The 19212-nt window shown below is 38.2% G+C and overlaps 1 protein-coding gene across 1 annotated transcript in view; it reads left to right on the top strand.

Annotated features, from left to right (window-relative positions):
• The window catches only part of TBC1D19 (TBC1 domain family member 19), a 153552-nt gene that overhangs the window by 117942 nt on the left and 16398 nt on the right, over positions 1-19212 (top strand). The window contains exons 15-16 of the mRNA XM_060147328.1: positions 96-140; positions 15995-16027. Coding sequence (XP_060003311.1) covers positions 96-140; positions 15995-16027 — 78 coding nt within the window. The remainder of the gene's footprint in view (positions 1-95; positions 141-15994; positions 16028-19212) is intronic.

Raw genomic sequence — 19212 nt, 5'->3', positions numbered from 1 at the left:
TTCCATTAATTTTTAGTATATTCACAAAATTAATTTTTAAAGTTTTTTCTATTTTATCTAATCATATTGGAACTCTCTATGGTTTTCTCTTACAGGAAAACTAGGACTAGAAGAATATGCCGTCTTTTATCCACCAAATGGTAAGAGCAATGCTATTCCTCCCTCTAGTGGGAAATAGGAAAATTACAACTTTTATAATAGCACCGTGACTTCTTATTCTCTATCTTTAAATGGATAATAATTTATCATCTAAAATAAACCTTCTATAGAATAACTATTCTAATTAATTTCATGTTTGTGGTAGTTTTTTGCTGAACTGTGCATATCCTTTCTGATTTTCCTTGAGACCAGTTGTAGCATTTGTGAGAAAGCTAAGAAGACTCAGGCGTCTAAGTCCAGGGTGCTTAGCTTTCCTCTGAAGGACATTAACTCGTCCGTCTAGGACCTTCCTTTTGGCTTTATTGGAGCAGTGCCCTAATGAGTGGGTTGCCTTGTGTTGCACTTTATTGTTCTCATGATTTGACAAGTGTAATATTTATGAAATAAAAATATTTCAAGAAATACGTCACTGAAAAAAGTATGTTTTGATTAAAGTGATCAAATGTATAGTGACCTCCTTGAATATCATTTCTTTGAGATTATCAGATAGTTTTAAGATATGCTCCTTGGAAAAGCAATATATAGCAGTCCTTATTATGATACTGTAATGTTGCATCCTGAAGAAGTTCTTTTACTCCAGCAGAGTTAAGAACATGGGCTTTGTAATCCTGCAGACCTGGGTTCAGATCCCAGTTCTGCCAACTCACCCTATGACCTTGGGTAAGTTATACATCTTCGCTGAACTTCAGATTTGTCATCTATAGCACATGGGTAACAGATTAAAGGAGATAACACTGTATGACACAGCACCGGATGTGTAGTGATTGCTCACAAAATGCAGCTGATACAAGTTGCGTTTAGCTTCTTCACTGACAAGCCCATCTGGAACTCATCCTTGGCTTTCATGGCACTGTCCTCTCCTTGTACCTCTCAGTGTGCTGTCCCAGGTTCCTTCACAGGCTAGCCTCCTCTGTCCCTCTTTAAGCACTGGCATTCCAATGTCCCACCCCACTCTTGTTCTGCCGGCTCTTTTTTTTTTCTGCTTCTCTTATTTTCACACATTTTCCTAGGACTTCTTATCTGCTCGCTTGCTTCTATTTGTTAATTACTCTAAAAGTGATATCTTCAATTCTGACTTCTACATTATTTAACGCAAATTTAACCTGAACTAATTACTCTTCATATGCCCACTATTTAAAAAAGAAAAACAACAAAGGCAAACTTAAATTTAAAAAACAAAACGACAGCAACGAGATAAACCAAACACTGTCCTCTTTCTCTCTCCCGTTAATTGTACTCTCATTTAACCAGTAATTCAAGGCCTAAAATCTGGTAGTCATCCTTGATTCCTTTCAATCTTGGACCCCTTTCATCTAATAAATCACCAGGATCATCCAATCTTATCTTCAAACTACATCTGGAACCCTCTCTACCTCACCATAACTACTACCTTGCCCTCATTCAGGCTTTACTATCTCTAGTTTATTCATTGCAACTGACACCTAACTTGTCTCCCTTCCTCCAGTCTTTTCTAGCTTTTCTCTGTCTTTTACAATGCTGTCTCAGTTATACAGCTAAAAGGAAAATCTGAAAATTGCCATTTTTCTCCTTAAAGTTTTATTAATGGCTCCCCATTTCTTTATAGGCAATGTCCAAGCCTCTCAGCATGGCATAAGACAACCTCTCTTGACTCTGGCCCCTATTCAGTCTAACTCCTAGCTTCATTTCTCACCATTTCCCATTTCACTTTTTTTTTTTAATTGCAACAATATCAAATTATTAATTCTTCACACAAACACAGCTACATACTCTCAGAAAAGCACTATGCTGCTTCCCTACCTCATGACTTCTGTTCCTATGCTTGTGATAGTGCGTTCAACATGTCTTCACTTGGCTGCCCTCTGGTTCAGCTCAGGCATGATCCTCTTCAGGGGACTTTCCTTGGAACCCCAGGTGAGGTTAAGGGCCCTTCCTCTAGGCTCCCATAGTACCCAGTGTGAATATCTTCGGTATCTCTTACTATATTATCTTGGCATTAATTGTTTATGCTTTATCTCCCCCTCTAGATTGCAAGCCTCTTGAGGTTTAGGGCCATATCATTCATTTTTGCTCCTCCAGTATCTAGCTATAGTAGGACCTTAATGAGTATTTATTTGAACTAAATTAGAGGCTTTTTAATCTTAACATTTATGTGTAAACTTTGTTACATCTGTCTCCCCAGAAAATTAATTTTCATATAACTTTTTATATTTATATAAGAATCGGAAAATAAGAAAAAATAAATACCTCTGAAAGGCCAAATGAAACGTCCATGGAGTCAACTTTCTTTTCTCTATTCATATATAGGAGAGCTTTTCCAACTTAGTTTAGAATATATTCGCTTTTACTTGACACACATGCCTAACAAACTTGGTTTGCTGGTTTTTATGACCCCTGTAACAAAAGAAGTACAGAAAGAAACTGATATACATAGGAAAAATGATTAACAACAGTAGAAGTGAAAATCAGAGACCTCACAAAGGGAAACAGAAAAGCTATAAAACAGCATATAAAAGCACTCCTGCAAATAGGTCTGGGACCATTTCATGTAAAAGCCAATAACCCTCCACCCTTTAAATAAGTATCATTGCGTTGTAACATATTATAGTAATTTAAGACTTTTATAATGAGCTAAGGCACCAAGAAAAAAATATTGCTATAACAATAATAGTAATAGTAGTCACAGCAGTAGCAGCTAACACTTTTCCATGCAGAACTATATACTAAGCAGTGTGCTAAGTACACCCCATGTATTAATTCATTTAATCCTTACAAGAACCTTCTGAGGCAGCTACTAGTATTATCCCTATTTATAGATAAAGAAGTTGAGGCACAGGGTGTTAACTTGCCCAGCTGGTGAGTGGCAAAGCCAGGCTTTGAACCCAAGTTCTTTGACTTCAGAAAAGAAGTCAGACTTTTTTTTAAAAAAACATTCTTTTTTAAGAAAAAAAAGTATGTTTATCATTTATTTTAGGCTGCGTCATGTCTTAGCTGCAGCACGCGGGATCTTCGTTAAGGCATGCAGGATCTTTCATTGCGGCGCACAGGCTCTTTGTTGCAGTGCGCAGGCTTCTCTCTAGTTGTGGCGTGCGGGTTTTTCTCTTCTCTAGTTGTGGCACGCAGGCTCCAGAGCATGTGGGCTGTGTAGTTTGCGGCACGCAGGCTCTAGCTGAGGCGCACGAGCTCAGTAGTTGTGGCATGGGGGCTTAGTTGCCCCGAGGCATGTGGGATCTTAGTTCCCGACCAGGATTCGAATCTGAGTCCCCTGCATTGTAAGGCAGATTCTTTACCACTGGACCACCAGGGAAGTCCCAAGAAGCAGTATTCTTAATCACCATGCCCTACTACCTCAGAAAAATGTTACTGAGTTCATTGTAGTATCTTTTAGAAGAAAATTAAGCGGTTAATATATTGAAAATTTTGATGTATATAACAGGTTCTAGAAACAATTTCATCCAGAAAAAAAAATAGTTTAATGTTTAATGGGATAAACCCATTTATTATAAGCTTATGAAAGAAAAATGCTACTGAATTTTGGAAAGAGAAGACTGTGGTATTTTAATTTACCCACCTTTTTTGATTCAAGATCTGTATTTTCCCCTCTGGCATGAGAAAGCTGCACCAGGAATGTGGGCAGTTGTCTGTATAGCCACCAAAGTAGAGAGTGGGGGGTAGTAGGTGGGTACATTAAAAGCTGTTCATAAGCTGTTCATAATCTTAATACTTAAGTATCATTTCTTGTCTCAGGTTGTTTTAGAACCTTACCAGAATCAGAGGAGATTCTTCTCTGGGGATTGATTCTGAAACTGCAGAACAAGAAGAGACAAAGAGCAGTCAGCCCACTGTCCCTTTGCTCTTTACTCAAGGCAATACCACCCAACATTTGTATATTACCCGCCCTGTTTTTCAACCTCTGCCAAAGGTGGGATTACTTGGAAATCTCAAGGACACCTCTCCCACTGCCACCAAAAGTGGCCTGGCTTTCGTGGTCACAGGGGCTCACCCAGAGAGCTTTGCCTGCAGCTCACTGACACACTGTCCACCCCTGACCCAGCAGCTGCTTAAACGGGGACAGAGGTTTGCTCACTCACTTCCCCACCTGTGATCTCCTTTCCTAGGATGGAAATAACAGGCCATCATGGCATCGGACATTACCCTGTCACCTTATTTGAAGCCTTGTTAGTGGAAAGACTTTCTCTAGTAGATTTATTAAACAACTGGTGAGCAAAAATTTCTGAGCTGAAGGAGACTTCTCACAGGAAATTTTTAAGCTTTTCTTGTTTTTACTCTTTGTTCAACATGTATAACTTTATTTATTCATTTAATAAATACTTATTAAAGGACACAGATAAAGTACCTGCTGCCAAGGAGCTTCCATCCTAGTGAGGAAGACATACAATAAACAAGTACATAAGTAGCTACCGTAAATAAGTAACTCTGAAAATAATTTCAGAGAGTGACGTGAACAATTAAAGGGAAGAGAAATTGATAGTAGGTAGGGAGGTGGGGGAAGGGCACAGCTATTGTAGGTAAGGAAGTCAGAAAAGATGCCTCTGAGGAGGTAGAATGTGAACAGAGCCCAGAATGTGCAGAGTGAGCTGTGCAAAGGAGGAGGAGAAGAGCACTCCAAAGGGGATGCAACATGTTTAAAGTCCTAAGAGGAACATACTTGATGAACTAAAGAACAACAGGATGGAGAGTGAGCAAAACATAAACTGGTACAAGGTGAGGTGAGAGGTAGACAGTGGCCAGGCCAGTTAGGGGGACAGTTGTTCTACAGTTTTGTCTAGTAAGTCCAATGTCTGGGCTCCCTTAGAGGCAGTTTCTATTAATTTCTTGTTTTGCTGTGAATAGACTATACTTATTTCTTTGCATGCATAGTAATTTTTTTGCTGTTGATAACTGGATATCTTGAGCATTACATTGTGGTAACTCTGAAAAATCAGATTTTCTCCCCTCCCCAGAACTTGCTGTTGCTTGTTGTGGGTTGTAGTTTTTTAGTGACTTTTCTAAACTGTTTTTGTACAAATTATCTTTTTTTGTATTGAGTGCCCCCTGAAGTCCCTGTTCCATTAGATTAGTGATCAGTTAGTGATTTGACAGAGATTTCCTTAAATGTCAAACTAAAATCAGTCTTCACTGATATACCGTGTGTAGGGAGTACTCCTTCAAGGCTTAGCCAGGCCATTTACGGCTCTGCCTTAGCTTTCACTTCCTGCTTGCACATGGCCCAGAAATCAGGCAGAAATGAAAGCTGAAGTTCTTCTCAGGTCTTTTCTAGATTTCCCCTCATTACAGAGGAGCTTTTCAAAGCCTTTATCCCTCCATATTTATGCCTCTCCAATCTCTTCCTTCCGAGGCTTTTCAGTCTGCCTAGTCCTTGCCCCATCTGTTATCCCTTGCTGCCCCAGGTGGCTAAGGCTAATACATTTGCTTTTATTAAAAATAAATAAATAAATCTGATAAATATCACCTGGCTGGCCACTTCAGCCCAATCCCTCAGGTAGCTACTAGACAGGTCAAAACACACAACCACAATTTTTTGATTCAAGATCTATACTGCCCCTCTGGCATGAGAAAGCCGCACCAGGAATGTGGACAGTTGTCTTTATAGCCACCAAACTAGAGAGTGGGGGGTAGTAGGTGGGTAAATTAAAATACCACAATCTTCTCTTTCCAAAATTCCATAGCATCTTTCTTTATTAAGTATTTCCTTGGTTGTTGTAAGTTTTTTATTAGATTCCAGAATTCAAAAAAGTTGATTCTAACAGTTCTAGCCAGTTTAACCATTGCTATAGCAGAGGGATGGTGTTTTAGAGTTTTCTATTTCACTCTTCTCAGTGACATCTCTCCTCCAGTTCCTGATGAATATTTTTAAAAGATCATCCTGACTACTATGTAGAATAAAAGCATAAGCTCCAAGAGAACAAGGACCTTAATAGTTTGATGACCAATATTATCTAGAATCATGCATGGCATAAAGTCACTGCTCAGGAAACATTATTGAATGAGTGAGCTAAGGAATGAGGGAATGAATGTAGAAGGATATAGAGGAGCAAGAATAGAAGCAAGGAGGTGAGACTTATAGGAAAAATATACATAGATCTGACTGAGACTTAAACAAACATCATAATTTGCTAATACCATTTGTTTCCTACAAGACAAAATAAGTAATTGCTAGTGAACATTAGGGAGAGGAGTGTTAGAACTCCAGAGCAGTGGTTCTCCAGTAAGGGCAATTCCACCCCCTTACCCTCCAGGGACATTTGGCAATGTCTGAAGACACTTCTGGTTGTCAGAGGGGGTGGATATACTACCAGTATCTCCTGGTTAGAGGCCAAGGTTGCTGCTAAACGTCCTACAGTGTGCAGGACAACCCTTCACAACAAAGATTAGGAAAGGCTCTTGGAAGAAATAAAAAAATATCTCATTTAAAATCTGCCTGCAAGTGTCAGGTTGATAAATAGCAGTGTACTTTGTTATCTAAATTAATTAAATAAATTAAAAACATCGCATAATCCAAAATTCATGTCATGTGTAACTTTGGACATAAGTTGAAAAACTAATTATTTGAAGTGTCATTTCTAGATTGATATTTAAACATGGTTATGTTCTGATGTTTGGGGAACTTTTAACTACTAAATTTAATGAACTAACAAAGTCATATTCTGAAGTTCCAAATCAGAAAGATAACAGAAATAGCTAGAAAACAATTTGACCATTGTCCTAATCCCTATGCTTACTGACCTGTAGGCTACATGTGAAATGAGAATAAACAGAGGAAATGATTATTTCAACATTCAATTAAATAAATTGTACTAAGTAATCCCAAATGAAAGAGTGTAAAAATTTGCTTTCAACTGGAATGATGTTAAAGTGAATCAGATGTGAGAGTTATGGTACAACTATAAACGCTAAGTATTAATAGAGACAGTGAGGAAATGAAGGGAAAATATTTAGTAAGTGCAAAGCTTGTTGATATTTGGGGTGTTTTCTGAGTCATATTTACTATTTATATCTCATCTAGTTCAAGATTTATTTTTGTTGATGATGTTTACCATTCTGGGCTATGTCAAAGGCCCATTAAATCATTACTTTATAAAGTTATTTCTATTGAATGGAGTAGGCAGTTAATATTTTAGACTTTCTTCAGTTAGATAGAGGTAGGCTAGGATCTTAAAATAATCACTCATAGCAGACTTGTAGAACTCTGAGGCCAGATTAACGGTGGTGTCCCAAGCATCCCAGTGCCTCTTGGATGAAGGCCAGGTGGCTGAAAACTTGGCCCTTGAAAGACTGAAGTGGTGAGAGGGAAAGGAAAGGATTTTGAAAAACTGGTCAAGAACACGACAGCCTCTGAGATCAAAGAAATGTTTTAGGTGGTATGTACCCTGGAGTGTTAATGAATTCACTGCTTCTTATGCCTCCTACGTTTGTTTGCCAGAATCTGACATTGTCCTTCTTCAACAGAGCAAACTATGTACGCTCTTCTGGAATCCTAAGCCCTGGTTAATCTTGACTAAGCAGAAGTGAACCTTTATTTAATACTGACAAAATTTTTTTTTCCCTTAGGTTTAAGCTGATACTTAAATGTGGTACTCGCCCTTCTGAGAGCATAAAATAGCTATAGTTAGTGAGCATCTGCTGTGTACTGAATACTGTACTGGTACGCTTTAAATACATTAACTCGTTGGTGCTTTAGTACAACCCAGTGAAGTTAGTAGTATTTATCTCCATTTTCAAAAATGAAAATAGAGACTCAGAGAGTGTTGGTAACTTTCCTGGAGGCACACAAGACTCGAATGCATGTCTGTATGACTTTGTGGGCCATTTATAATTTCAACACTGAGTTATTGAGAACCTCCTGTCCTATATGTTAATTGCTTATTCATAAATGAATCTAATACTTTAATATCTTATTTATAGGCTGTGATTATACTTATAAATGCTTGAATTTCCATCATTAACAACATATATTGAACATCTCACTTGTAGAAAATACCATGCTGGATGCTGAAGACGATACACAGTATGAATTGTGGCCCTTGCCTCAAATCGCTTATAACCTAGCTGCTTATAGAGCAGCTATAGATTTCAGGACTTGGGGGAAATATGGTGAAAGTGTGATTAACCATGGGTCATCTTTTTTTTTTTTTTTTGCGGTACGCGGGCCTCTCATTGTTGGGGCCTCTCCCGTTGCGGAGCACAGGCTCCGAACGCGCAGGCTCAGCGGCCATGGCTCACCGGCCCAGCCGTTCCGCGGTATGTGGGATCTTCCCGGACCGGGGCACGAATCCGTGTCCCCTGCATCGGCAGGCGGACTCTCAACCACTGCGCCGCCAGGGAAGCCCTACCATGGGTCATCTTAATACATGCATCCCTTTTGCTTCTTGGCAGTTCACTAATTCATTCACTCTAACCTTCCTAACGAAAAGCGCTCTGTCCTGATTAAGGTATTCCTATACTTAGGACATCTTTAATTAATATTTGTAGAAGATGAAAATAATGATAGTAAGGTCTTCATTTCTGACTACTTTAACATGCTTGTTTAAAGGTTTCTTCAGTACTTAATAGAGGAAGGAAAAAGTGTTTTTACGTAAGAATATAGGGGTTTTGTATAATAGCAACCTGTTTTGATATTTAGTATTTAGAAAGATATAATGTATACTTATATTTTTGTAAGGTACCAAAATATGCCTTCTATTTATGAACTTATTTTTCTCTCTTAGTTTTTCTTTCACATGTCAACATGATTAGGCGAAGATGAACTTTTAAAATTATTTGTTAAAAGTTTATAATCAATAAAGGAAATAAAATGAAGCCGCAATTAGGGAAGATAGAAAAAAGATGGGTGTTCACAGGAAGAAAAAGGGACTCAACCAAAGATAGAAACAGAGAGAGAAATTAAAGAAGAAAGATGGTCTTTGGACCCTCCTAAGTATTCCATTGAACTAGAGCTGGTGGCTATAGTGTCATTAGAATATTGACTTTCAGTGTGTATATCTAATCTAGTTTTGAACTTTTTTATTTTTAGAAAGCAAAAAACTTTTAAGTTGGTAAAGAATCTTAACCATTGGAAGATTCTCATATGTCCAGTTTTCTTCACGTCTCACAAATTTTTCTGTATTTGCCCTAGACATAATCGTTGAACATAGAACTCTACAGTTAGATGATATTTCAAGACAATCTTAGCCCCTTTTAATGACAGCCAGTTACTGAAGCTCAGGAGGTTTGATGACTTTGCTAAGGTTACCCAGCTGGTTTCTGATAAGCCCACAGTGGAATCCTGATCTCCCAACTAGAGACCAATAAATTTCTTGCTCCTTCTCTATTCATCATTAACTTACCCATCTACCCATTCATTCATTCAGCAAAACTATATTCATTATCAACTATGTGGCGTCATAAAATGCATGCAAAGATGAATAAAACATATTTCCCGTCCTCTGGAGCAATCTGTCAAACAGCTAATGATAACACTAAACTGTGAAATTATAGTGATGGAAATGTGAACAAAGTGCCATGAGAATGCCGAAGAATGAGCATTTAATTATGATTAAGAGATTTGGTATGTTTCTCTGAGATGTTACTTGTCCTTAGCAAGGTTTTGATAGACATTAAAGCAATTCATGGTACAGAATTACCAAGTTCAAAGCAACCAAAGTATGAAAGTGCATGATGAGTTCTGACGATGATGAATAATCTAGTGTGGCTGTACCACAGTAGGTATAGAGTCGGGTAGATATATCTCAGGTTGCTGTCGTGAATGGTTAAGATCAGATCAAGGTTTTGAATTTCACTCTGTAGACACTTAGCCTATATTATAAGGCTAGAATGTGAATTCCATAAATATAGAGAAAATGTTATATTCATTTTAATCTCTCCAGAGGCTACAGAGTAGGTTTTTAAACATTGATTAATCGTGTGAGTAGGAACTCAGCAAATACTTGGTGGATGGATGAATGGTCAGAGGAAAATCCTCGATAGATGTAGAGGTCTTTTTCATGGTCTCATCAACCTTTTTAGAAGATAACCTGAACCATTATGAAAGTTTGTTGGAGGGCAGAGAGTTTTGGTAAAGGGATACCAATTAGGACGCTCTTGCAGGACCATAGGTAATAGTTCATCAGAGCCTGAACTCAGCCCTGGCAGTAGGAAGGAAGCGAACAGTTGAAAAATGGTGGAGGTAGATTCTCTAGGACTGCATATATTCATTCCACAAACATTTAATGAGTACCTTTTGTATTCGGGGCAATAAGCTTGCCTCTGGGAATAGAGATAAATAAGGAATAGTTTTTGTACTCAGGTAATTTATTTCACTGGAAGAGAGAAAAACAAAAAATGATTGTATGATAAGAGAATGAAAACATCATTTGTTAAGTACTGACTTTGCATCAAGTGTTGTGCTAGGCATGTAACATACATCATCTTATTTAATTTTCACAACTTCATTGGTATTGTCCTCATTTTGCAGCTGTAGGAAAGTCTGTTCCTAATTTTTGCAGGGTCCAGGGCAGGAGTGCAATTGGAAGCCCACCTACTATAAGTCTAGATTTTTAAAAGTTATAAATCAGACTAATAAACTGATAAGTAAAGTCTACTTTGTTTTCTTGTCTTGAAAAATATACCTTTGTAACAGTCTGGAAGGCCAGTTTCAGATTCAGAATTCTTAGACTCCTCAGAAGTCCCTAGTTGTGGTATCCCTCACCCGCTTCTTATCTATGACTCTACCCCACACCTGGACAGACTTCATGCATGTGGACCCACTAGCCTGCAGGTCCAAGCTCTGTTCACATCTTCCACAAATAACCATCCTTTGCCCACCTCTCCATCCTGAGGATAGCACCCATCAAGAAGGTAGCTCCACCTAAGAGGCTGTGCAGACCCTGGAAGCTGGCTAGGAGCCTTTGGGCTGGGAATTTCAGAGTCTTGGGTGTCTGGGTTGTGGTCTGAAAGGAGGGACATGAACTCTGGGTGAGGGGTATAGTCAGAGGAGGGCCAGAGCAGGGCCCTTACTCCAAGGCCCCCTGCCTTGGTCTAAGAGCAGTACTGGATAAGGAAACAGGTTAAGTAAGCAACCTAAGTGTACACAGGTAGAAGGTGGAACCAGAATTGCTCAGGTCTGTCTAGGTTCACAGAGGTGAAAGGGTACCTCAACCAGTCAGGGCAAATCAGCTAATACAAGAGTACTGATTAATGAATGATTGGGGGTAGAGAGTCAGGGGCTGTCAGGGAGATCTTTCTAGGAGGAGTATTGTTTAAAATCTCGAAGGGGGCCTCCCTGGTGGCGCACTGGTTAAGAATCCACCTGCCAATGCAGGGGACACGGGTTCGAGCCCTGGCCCGGGAAGATCCCACATGCTGTGGAGCAACTAAGCCCATGCGCCACAACTACTGAGCCTGCGCTCTAGAGACCGTGAGCCACAACTACCGAGCCCGCGTGCCACAACTACTGAAGCCCACGTGCCTAGAACCTGTGCTCTGCAACAAGAGAAGCCACTGCAATGAGAAGCCCGCGCACCTCAACGAAGAGTAGCCCCCGATCGCCACAACTAGAGAAAGCCTCGCGCAGCAATGAAGAACCAAAGCAGCCAAAAATAAATAAATAAATTTATTTTTCAATAAATAAAATAAAATCTCACAGGGGTGGGGCTGGGACACAGCTAGAGGTGTAGGAGAGCATGGCCTACAGCCCTTGTCCTTAAGCCCCAGAGGCTGAAGGGTTGGCAATCAGTTTGGCAAGGTTAGAGTTGTGCTTGCGGGGTAGGGAAGAAAAATGAAGCTGCTGATTTTAGACTGGGGCTGAATCCTGAAGAGTTAAGCGTTCTTTACCTTAAAGGGACAGGAAAGGAACACAATCACATTTAGGTATAAGGGCTGAGGGAGGACTAGAAGCAAAGATGACTCAACGCTTTCTTCCGTGAAGCCTAGGGAGGGAAGGAGTTGTTTACAGAGCTAGGTAGTCCAGAAGGAGGCGCAGGAAACTGGGTTTTTACTGTTTGAATTACAGGTTAATAATGAGAATACTGGTGGAAGGAGAGAGAAAACAAGTATGACAGAGTCTTGGAAAGTAGCTACATTTAAGGAGTGTGCGGAAGAGAGAACTAGTCCAAAAGACAACAAAACAAAAACAACAACTGAGCAGCAGAAGTTTCTGAGGCAGGGAGCCTGATCTGCACAGCGTCATCAGTGCCTGGTGGGCTCAAGTTTGAGAAGGAACGTTCAGTTGCTAGGGGGCCAGGACACACACAGAGGGGAGATGCCTGGATTCAGCCATCAGGAGTTGGGGTGAGGGGTGGAAACCAGTTGAAGGAATTGGGGATATATATAATGTGGAAATAAAGGAAGTTACTTTGAATAGTTTTTTACAAGTTAAGCTTGGCTTCAAGGAAAGAAGAGAGATTAGAGATTTGTTTGATGGGAAAGTAAGGTTCAGGGAAGAAAATGGACAAGTCCCCCTCCTCCTCTTCTTTGGTGTCATTATTATTAGCAAGGGTATTTGTAATATCTTTGGCTGAAAGGTTGCAGTGAAACAGGAGAGACTGGAGAGAGGAGTACTTTGATAGGACCTACCCACGCCTTGCCTCTGCTCCTCCACTAGCAGGGGTGAGAGCCGATGCCACCACTCTCCGCCTTCAGGCCATTGACCTCAGGAAGCTTATCCCGGTTCACAGCAATCGCCATGCGAAGCCCAGGGCTTCCGGTCACCTCTTACCAGGTGACTCTCGTCTACTTAGCTTCAGTGGCTCTTTTATCAGTAAGACCTCCTCCCTCCCCCAGCCTTTTCCTCTCTCTCCCCCTTCCCTCCATTATTTCTCTTTGTGGCACTTATCACTGTCTGACATACATTCACTTATTTTATCATGACTTTCCTGTCCCTAATAAAAAGTAGGCTCCAGACCTCAGAACGGTGTCTGGTACATAGTAGAGGCTCAATTCCTATTTGTTGAATGATGCGCACTAAAGGGTGAGGAGGAAAATTGATGGGGCAGGATTCCAAAGCAGAGGTTGGCAAACTTTTCTGTAAAGGGCCAGATAGTAAATATTTTAAATTTTGCTGGCCACAAACAGTCTCTGCCACATATTCCTCTTTGTTGTTTTTTAAAATAATCTTTCAAAAATGTAAAATCCATTCTTAGCTCACAGGCCAAACATAGACAAGCCACAGATCTGGCCATAGCTTCTGTGAGAGAAAGTGAGGGAAACAGGATTAAGAACACAGGTGAAGATGGTAGCTCTGAAAAAGAAAAAGGAAGAAGCATCTTCCTCCAAAGACCTCCCTAAAGGGAAGTGAGAAAACAGATGAAATGTGTGAAGAACGTTTGAGGTAAAGAACAGACAAGTGAGAATTTATGTCAGTGGCATCAGCCTCCCAGAGAGGAGGGAAGTGAGTTCTGCAGTTGAGTGTGAAGCACTTGAAGAGCAGGAAGGTTCTGAGAGAACAGGGTGGCTCATCAAACAGAGATAAACAGGGAAAATGATAAACAGCACAGAATTCAGACACAGTTGGACAACATGATCTGTGGTGTGTTCTAGAAGACTAGGGAAAAATGGGAAAAGGTAGATCCTGAGAATTACAGCTTGTGAAATTTAAGAGTGATGCAGCACAAAATTCTAAAGGTGGTTGACCTGGCATACTAGTTCAGAATAATGTTGGATTTTCCTCATACGTTTTTTGATAAAATTACCTCTAGAATCATCAAAGAAATATGAGCTAATTTGTGAATAATAATATCAATAATTAACTTTTATTGAGTCTAAACTATTTATTTATTAATGGCTGAGCTACAGTCATTATCTCATTTAATCATTTATGTAGTTCTAGCATTGTCTCTGATTTACGAGATGAGGAAACTGAAGGTTAGGGGATTAAGGAACTTACCTAAAGGCACACAAAGTTCTTAAACAACAGAGCTAGATGAACCCAACCAAGTCTGTCTGATATCTGGTCTGTGTCCTTAACTTACCACAATAGAGTGCTGATCAATGAATTACTATCAGTATGGAAGGAGGTCTCTAGTGACAAGTCCTGTCCTCACTCTGCCTTTTTTTTTTTTTTCCTGCGGTTCACGGGCCTCTCACTGTTGTGGCCTCTCCCGTTGGGGAGCACAGGCTCCGGACGCGCAGCCTCAGCAGCCATGGCTCACGGGGCCCAGCCGCTTTGCTGCGTGTGGGATCCTCCCAGACCGGGGCACGAACCCGTGTCCCCTGCATCGGCAGGCGGGCTCTTAACCACTGCGCCACCAGGGAAGCCCCGTCACTCTGTCTTGTTCAACATTTTTATAGTGCTCTAGATGAGGACATAGATAATGCATTTATCAAACTTCCCAGCAATTTGGACCCAGGAAGAAGAGGGAATACATTAGATAACAGGATGAGAATCCAGGATTATCTCAAATTGGAACGGTTCACCAAAGAGGAAATGTAATAGAGATAAGAATACAGTTCTTTACTTAGGTCAGAAACAACTGCACAAGTGCACTGTGCTTTAGCTGTGGGGTGTGTAGGGAGGAAAAATGCTTAGAGGCTTTCATCACCTCACTTTAAGGACTGTCGTAAACTACAGCTTGTCCAGAGGAGAATAGAATAGAGAAGGTATTCAGTCTGAGGAACTGTTAAAGAAACTCATAAAGTCTCAGAGCCAAAAAAAAAAAAAAAAAAACCAAAAACCAAAACAAAACAAAAAACCCAACCTGGTGGTGATGGGGGAGGGGGAGAGAACAGTGTCCTCCAGTATTTCTGAAAGTTTTCATAGAAGATAAATTAGGTGTGTTCCATGTGACCCTTGTGGTCAGAACTAGGAAACATAAGTGGGGATTACAAGGAAAGATAAATTAGGTGTGTTCCATGTGACCCTTGTGGTCAGAACTAGGAAACCTAAGTGGGGATTACAAGGAACCAGAGTCTCACTCTGTATGAGAAATAACTCCCCCCAAATTAAACCTGTTCAAGATTGTAATTGGTTGCATTGTGAATGAATGTGCCCCCTATTGCTGGATGTTTTAGACTGAGACTGAACTATCATTTGTTAGAACTTACCCTAGGTGACCTCTGAAGGCTCTGCCAACACTAAGTTTTTGCCTGTGAACATGTCAGATGAATGAAGTGTTTCTGTGCTATTTTTCAAAAAAGTAAACTCATCTTTCTTTTGTGTTTGCAACCTGATTTAGTACTCTGTTAGATCTATGGTGGTGTTTATATTACAGAGCTTCCATTTTGAACCTCAGCTGTACAAGTTCTAATTTTTCGCTTAGACTGTGACAAGATGTTTAGCATACCAAGTTAGGCTTCAAGTATTTTCTTCTAAATGGATGTGCACTTCACTTGTGTATAATTCTTGCCAAAGATTACACTGAATTTGTTCCTGCCAATATTTTTTCTAAACCACATCCTGTGATGTAATTTGTGGTAAGTTTATAAGGGAATGCATCTATATAAGAGGTGCCTTGAAATGCTCACTTATTTTTTAACAGATTGGACTCCAGTATATAGGATGAAGTTGCTTCAAGAAGGACTTAATCTATTGACTTTCTGAGACCATTATAGTTAGTTCTTAAACTTAGTTCTGTGATCTGCCTTGTTCTGTTTTTTGTAACACATATTCACAGTCTTAATTTTCAACTTTATCAATAGAAAGTTAACTGGATATATATTGAAAACCTCTAGATTGCTTTTCTAAAGGTATTAAAAAGCCTATCGTTTTGTTGGTGACCCATCACTAAGTCTTTCTGACATGCATGAACAAAGTTGAAGCAAAAATAGGAAACCTCACTATTTTGGGCCTTAATCCTCTAAAGTTAACCTAATAATTCAGTGGGTATACTAATTGAAAAGAAATACTTTTTTATTTTTTTAGGTGTAATCCCTTTTCATGGATTTTCAATGTATGGTAAGTTGGGCTTTAAAATATTCACTGTTTTTATTACACTTTAGAAAATTAAATGTGAAAATCATACTTTATATTACATCAACCACACACTTAACAATGTTATTGTGAACATTTTTAAACATTGGATTTGATATCTGTTTATATGTCCAATTAAAAGTTTTTTCAAATAAAGCGTCATCATAATTGCTCAGATGGTGATTGCTTGTCAAATTAGAATTGAACATACCAGGAAAATGGTTCTGTGGTTTTCCATTTTCTAATTCAATGGAACTTAGAGGCACACATTGATATTTAGTTCTAATAGATGTAAAATGAGATTGCTTAAATTCCTAAACTAATTCTCATAAGTCTTTAAAAAAAAATAATAGGTCAGAAAGAATGCAAAGGGAGGGACAACACTGAGTGTGAGTTCATGATTTCTCCAGACTGGCTGGTGTGCACAGCAACAATTACATTGAAGCATCCAGTCATCCTGAGGCACACGTGACAAACGCATGTGCAGGTTTGAGAGCCCTGAGCACCTTTGTGTCCTCACGTATCATTGAATGAGGAATGCAGGAAGCGTAACAAAGATTAGCAAGAGGAAGAATGCTCTATGCCTTAAGTGCCACTTAATTTTTAAATTTTCATGCATTACATATTAGCTTGTTGAAGATTGTTGTCCCAACTATTCCTACTCCCCAACCTTTAGACTAAACAGAAATATACATTAATGTTTACTTTTGTAAAAAGAATCAACAATAAATTAACACTTTTCTTTGTAAAAAACCCCTCAAGTGTTCCACATCAGACAGTCATCGTGAATGACATAATATAAAACCTTTAAAACCAGCATACAATGAAAAGGATTTAAAGTGCCTAGGAATTCTGCATTATGCTGCCCTTGGCTTTATTCTCTTGAGCAACAAAAATTTCATAATGTAACACATAATGTTATAGTGAGGTTCCAGCATATTTCTCTTTTATAAATATGTGAGGAATTTAAAATAGAAAACCTAAAAAGGTTAAGAATATAAATTTTTACCTTTAATAATAAAAAATGTTAGCCCTTTTATTCTTTTATTTTGATAATTCCAACTGCAAGCATTTTTCAAGTAATTAGTTTTTAAAAGGTGTACTTGAGCGATTTGGAGAACAGTCAGGAAAGTTTAAATCTTCTAACAACTCTCAGGGTACAAACTACATCTTTGACTCCTGCCTATTCACATTTCTGGTTGTTTTAATAGGTTAAAGTTTATACACCCAAGGGGGAAACGTTCGCTAAGGAAATAGGTGATGCAAAATGTTTGATATACAGTTTATACTATTTTAGAAAATTTTAGAAAAATATGTTAAGCATCCACAAATACTTTAGAGCAGCGACCACTTATTTAGAACCAGTATACTAGCATAATTGCAACTTATCCCCAGGATCTCTACATAGTACTAGGCCATTTTAGTTTTAGTTACTGTATTTCTTTAAAATTATAGTACTTTCCCCTTTTAAAAATTTATTCAAAACTTTTCTCTAATTTAAACTGGCCTTATCCTTTCCCACATATGTAGATTAATGAAATTTTTATTGTAGGTATAGTATATTATGATTTCATAAATAAATTCCTATAGTGCAGTATTTAATTGGTTAAAAAGATGATGAGCTCATTCATTTTTATGGAAGAACCAAATAGGGAAAGATGCTTAAAATGGAAAATAAAGTCATGTAGAAGATTTTTTACATATTATATGTAATGGACTAAAACTTTTCCATTTCATAGCTATATAAGGGAATTCAACATCAACAATTGTGGCATCTTGAATAATAACTGATTATAACGTTTTCTATATTATATATGTTTATAGAAAAGTGCTGATTTTAAAATTCTCTTTCATTCCTTCACTGGAAATGATCATTAATGATTACTGAATCTTTAAAATCTTTAGATTCAAATTACAAGTTTTTAAATAACAATAACTTAAGAAGTTGGAGGGGAAAATATGCATCATCACAAAAAGTAAATGAATTCCAAACCTTCATTTTGAATTTGTAATAATACCATGTATTTGTGCCACATTGCTTTTTCTTAGGTTGTTGCAATTAGAATGAGAGTTATTCTTTTTAAATGTATAGAATACCTCAGTTGGGGCTATTTAAATAAGTAGGAATTTATTTTGATAGTAAAATAATTTTTTAAAATTAGTTTTGAAGTGAAAGGACATGGCTGTTAGTTTTTAAACATATATATATATATATATATATATATAAAACATAAAGTTATTTTCCTATAGATATATATAAAAGGAGGGTTTTTTTGGATGTATTTAGATATTTACCACCCTAAAATTGATTTGTCTCTCTTTTGCCCTTCAGAAAAGTGAAATTTCTCAGTTGCAATGCTAGTTTTTGAGAATTTATTCATCAGTAATACTGTGCACCGCCATTTATCCCAGATAATCGAATTTTTGTTTTGTCAGAATTTAAAATTTTTTATCATTTTTTCCTTTCACGTTGTCAAAAGGAAGTGAGCTGAGTTGGCTCATTGGTTTCCCTGCTTACTTAATGCCTACTGCCCTCAGGGCGTCACTGACATTATAGAGCCCAAGACCTTCTTACCTGTCTGATCTATATCATAGATGAAATTACCCAATAAGTAAGTCACTTTTATTAAATTAATATTTAGGTAATGCAGTTTTATATATCTGCATTATAGTGTATTTATGCTGCCTAAAATTCTTGAGTGTTGAAAAGATGAAAAGCATGACCACGTTCGCAAGTGCAGAATAATCAGACTGTCAGGTCAGCATCTGATTTTAAAATCTGACTTTCTGACAGTCAGCCATGAGCTGTCTGGTTGAGTTGACCCACCTGTGCTTAACTGCCATGAACTGGGTACAAAAGAAAACTTAATTCAAATTCATTAGAGAAATAAATTCTTAGAGTTGTTTTATTTTAAGCCTATGAAAACTGTCTAGATACATATTGAGATATGCCAATATAGACCAATAGCCTAAACTGTTAATCAAAATTTTAATTTTCAAATTCAGTTAGTTGCAGACCATCGTTCTAAAAGCTAGTCGTAAATCATCTTATATTTTACTTACCTGACTTCAAAAATTAAAAATTTCAAAAGATCCTTTGTGGGACAAAGTAAAAATGAATTGCCTGATTGTCACTTTCTTATTATTTCAATTGAAAAAAAGAGAGACTT

Source organism: Lagenorhynchus albirostris, chromosome 4 (assembly GCF_949774975.1).
Source record: "Lagenorhynchus albirostris chromosome 4, mLagAlb1.1, whole genome shotgun sequence".
NCBI lineage: Eukaryota > Metazoa > Chordata > Mammalia > Artiodactyla > Delphinidae > Lagenorhynchus > Lagenorhynchus albirostris.
This window is presented reverse-complemented; position numbering and strand designations above follow the sequence as displayed.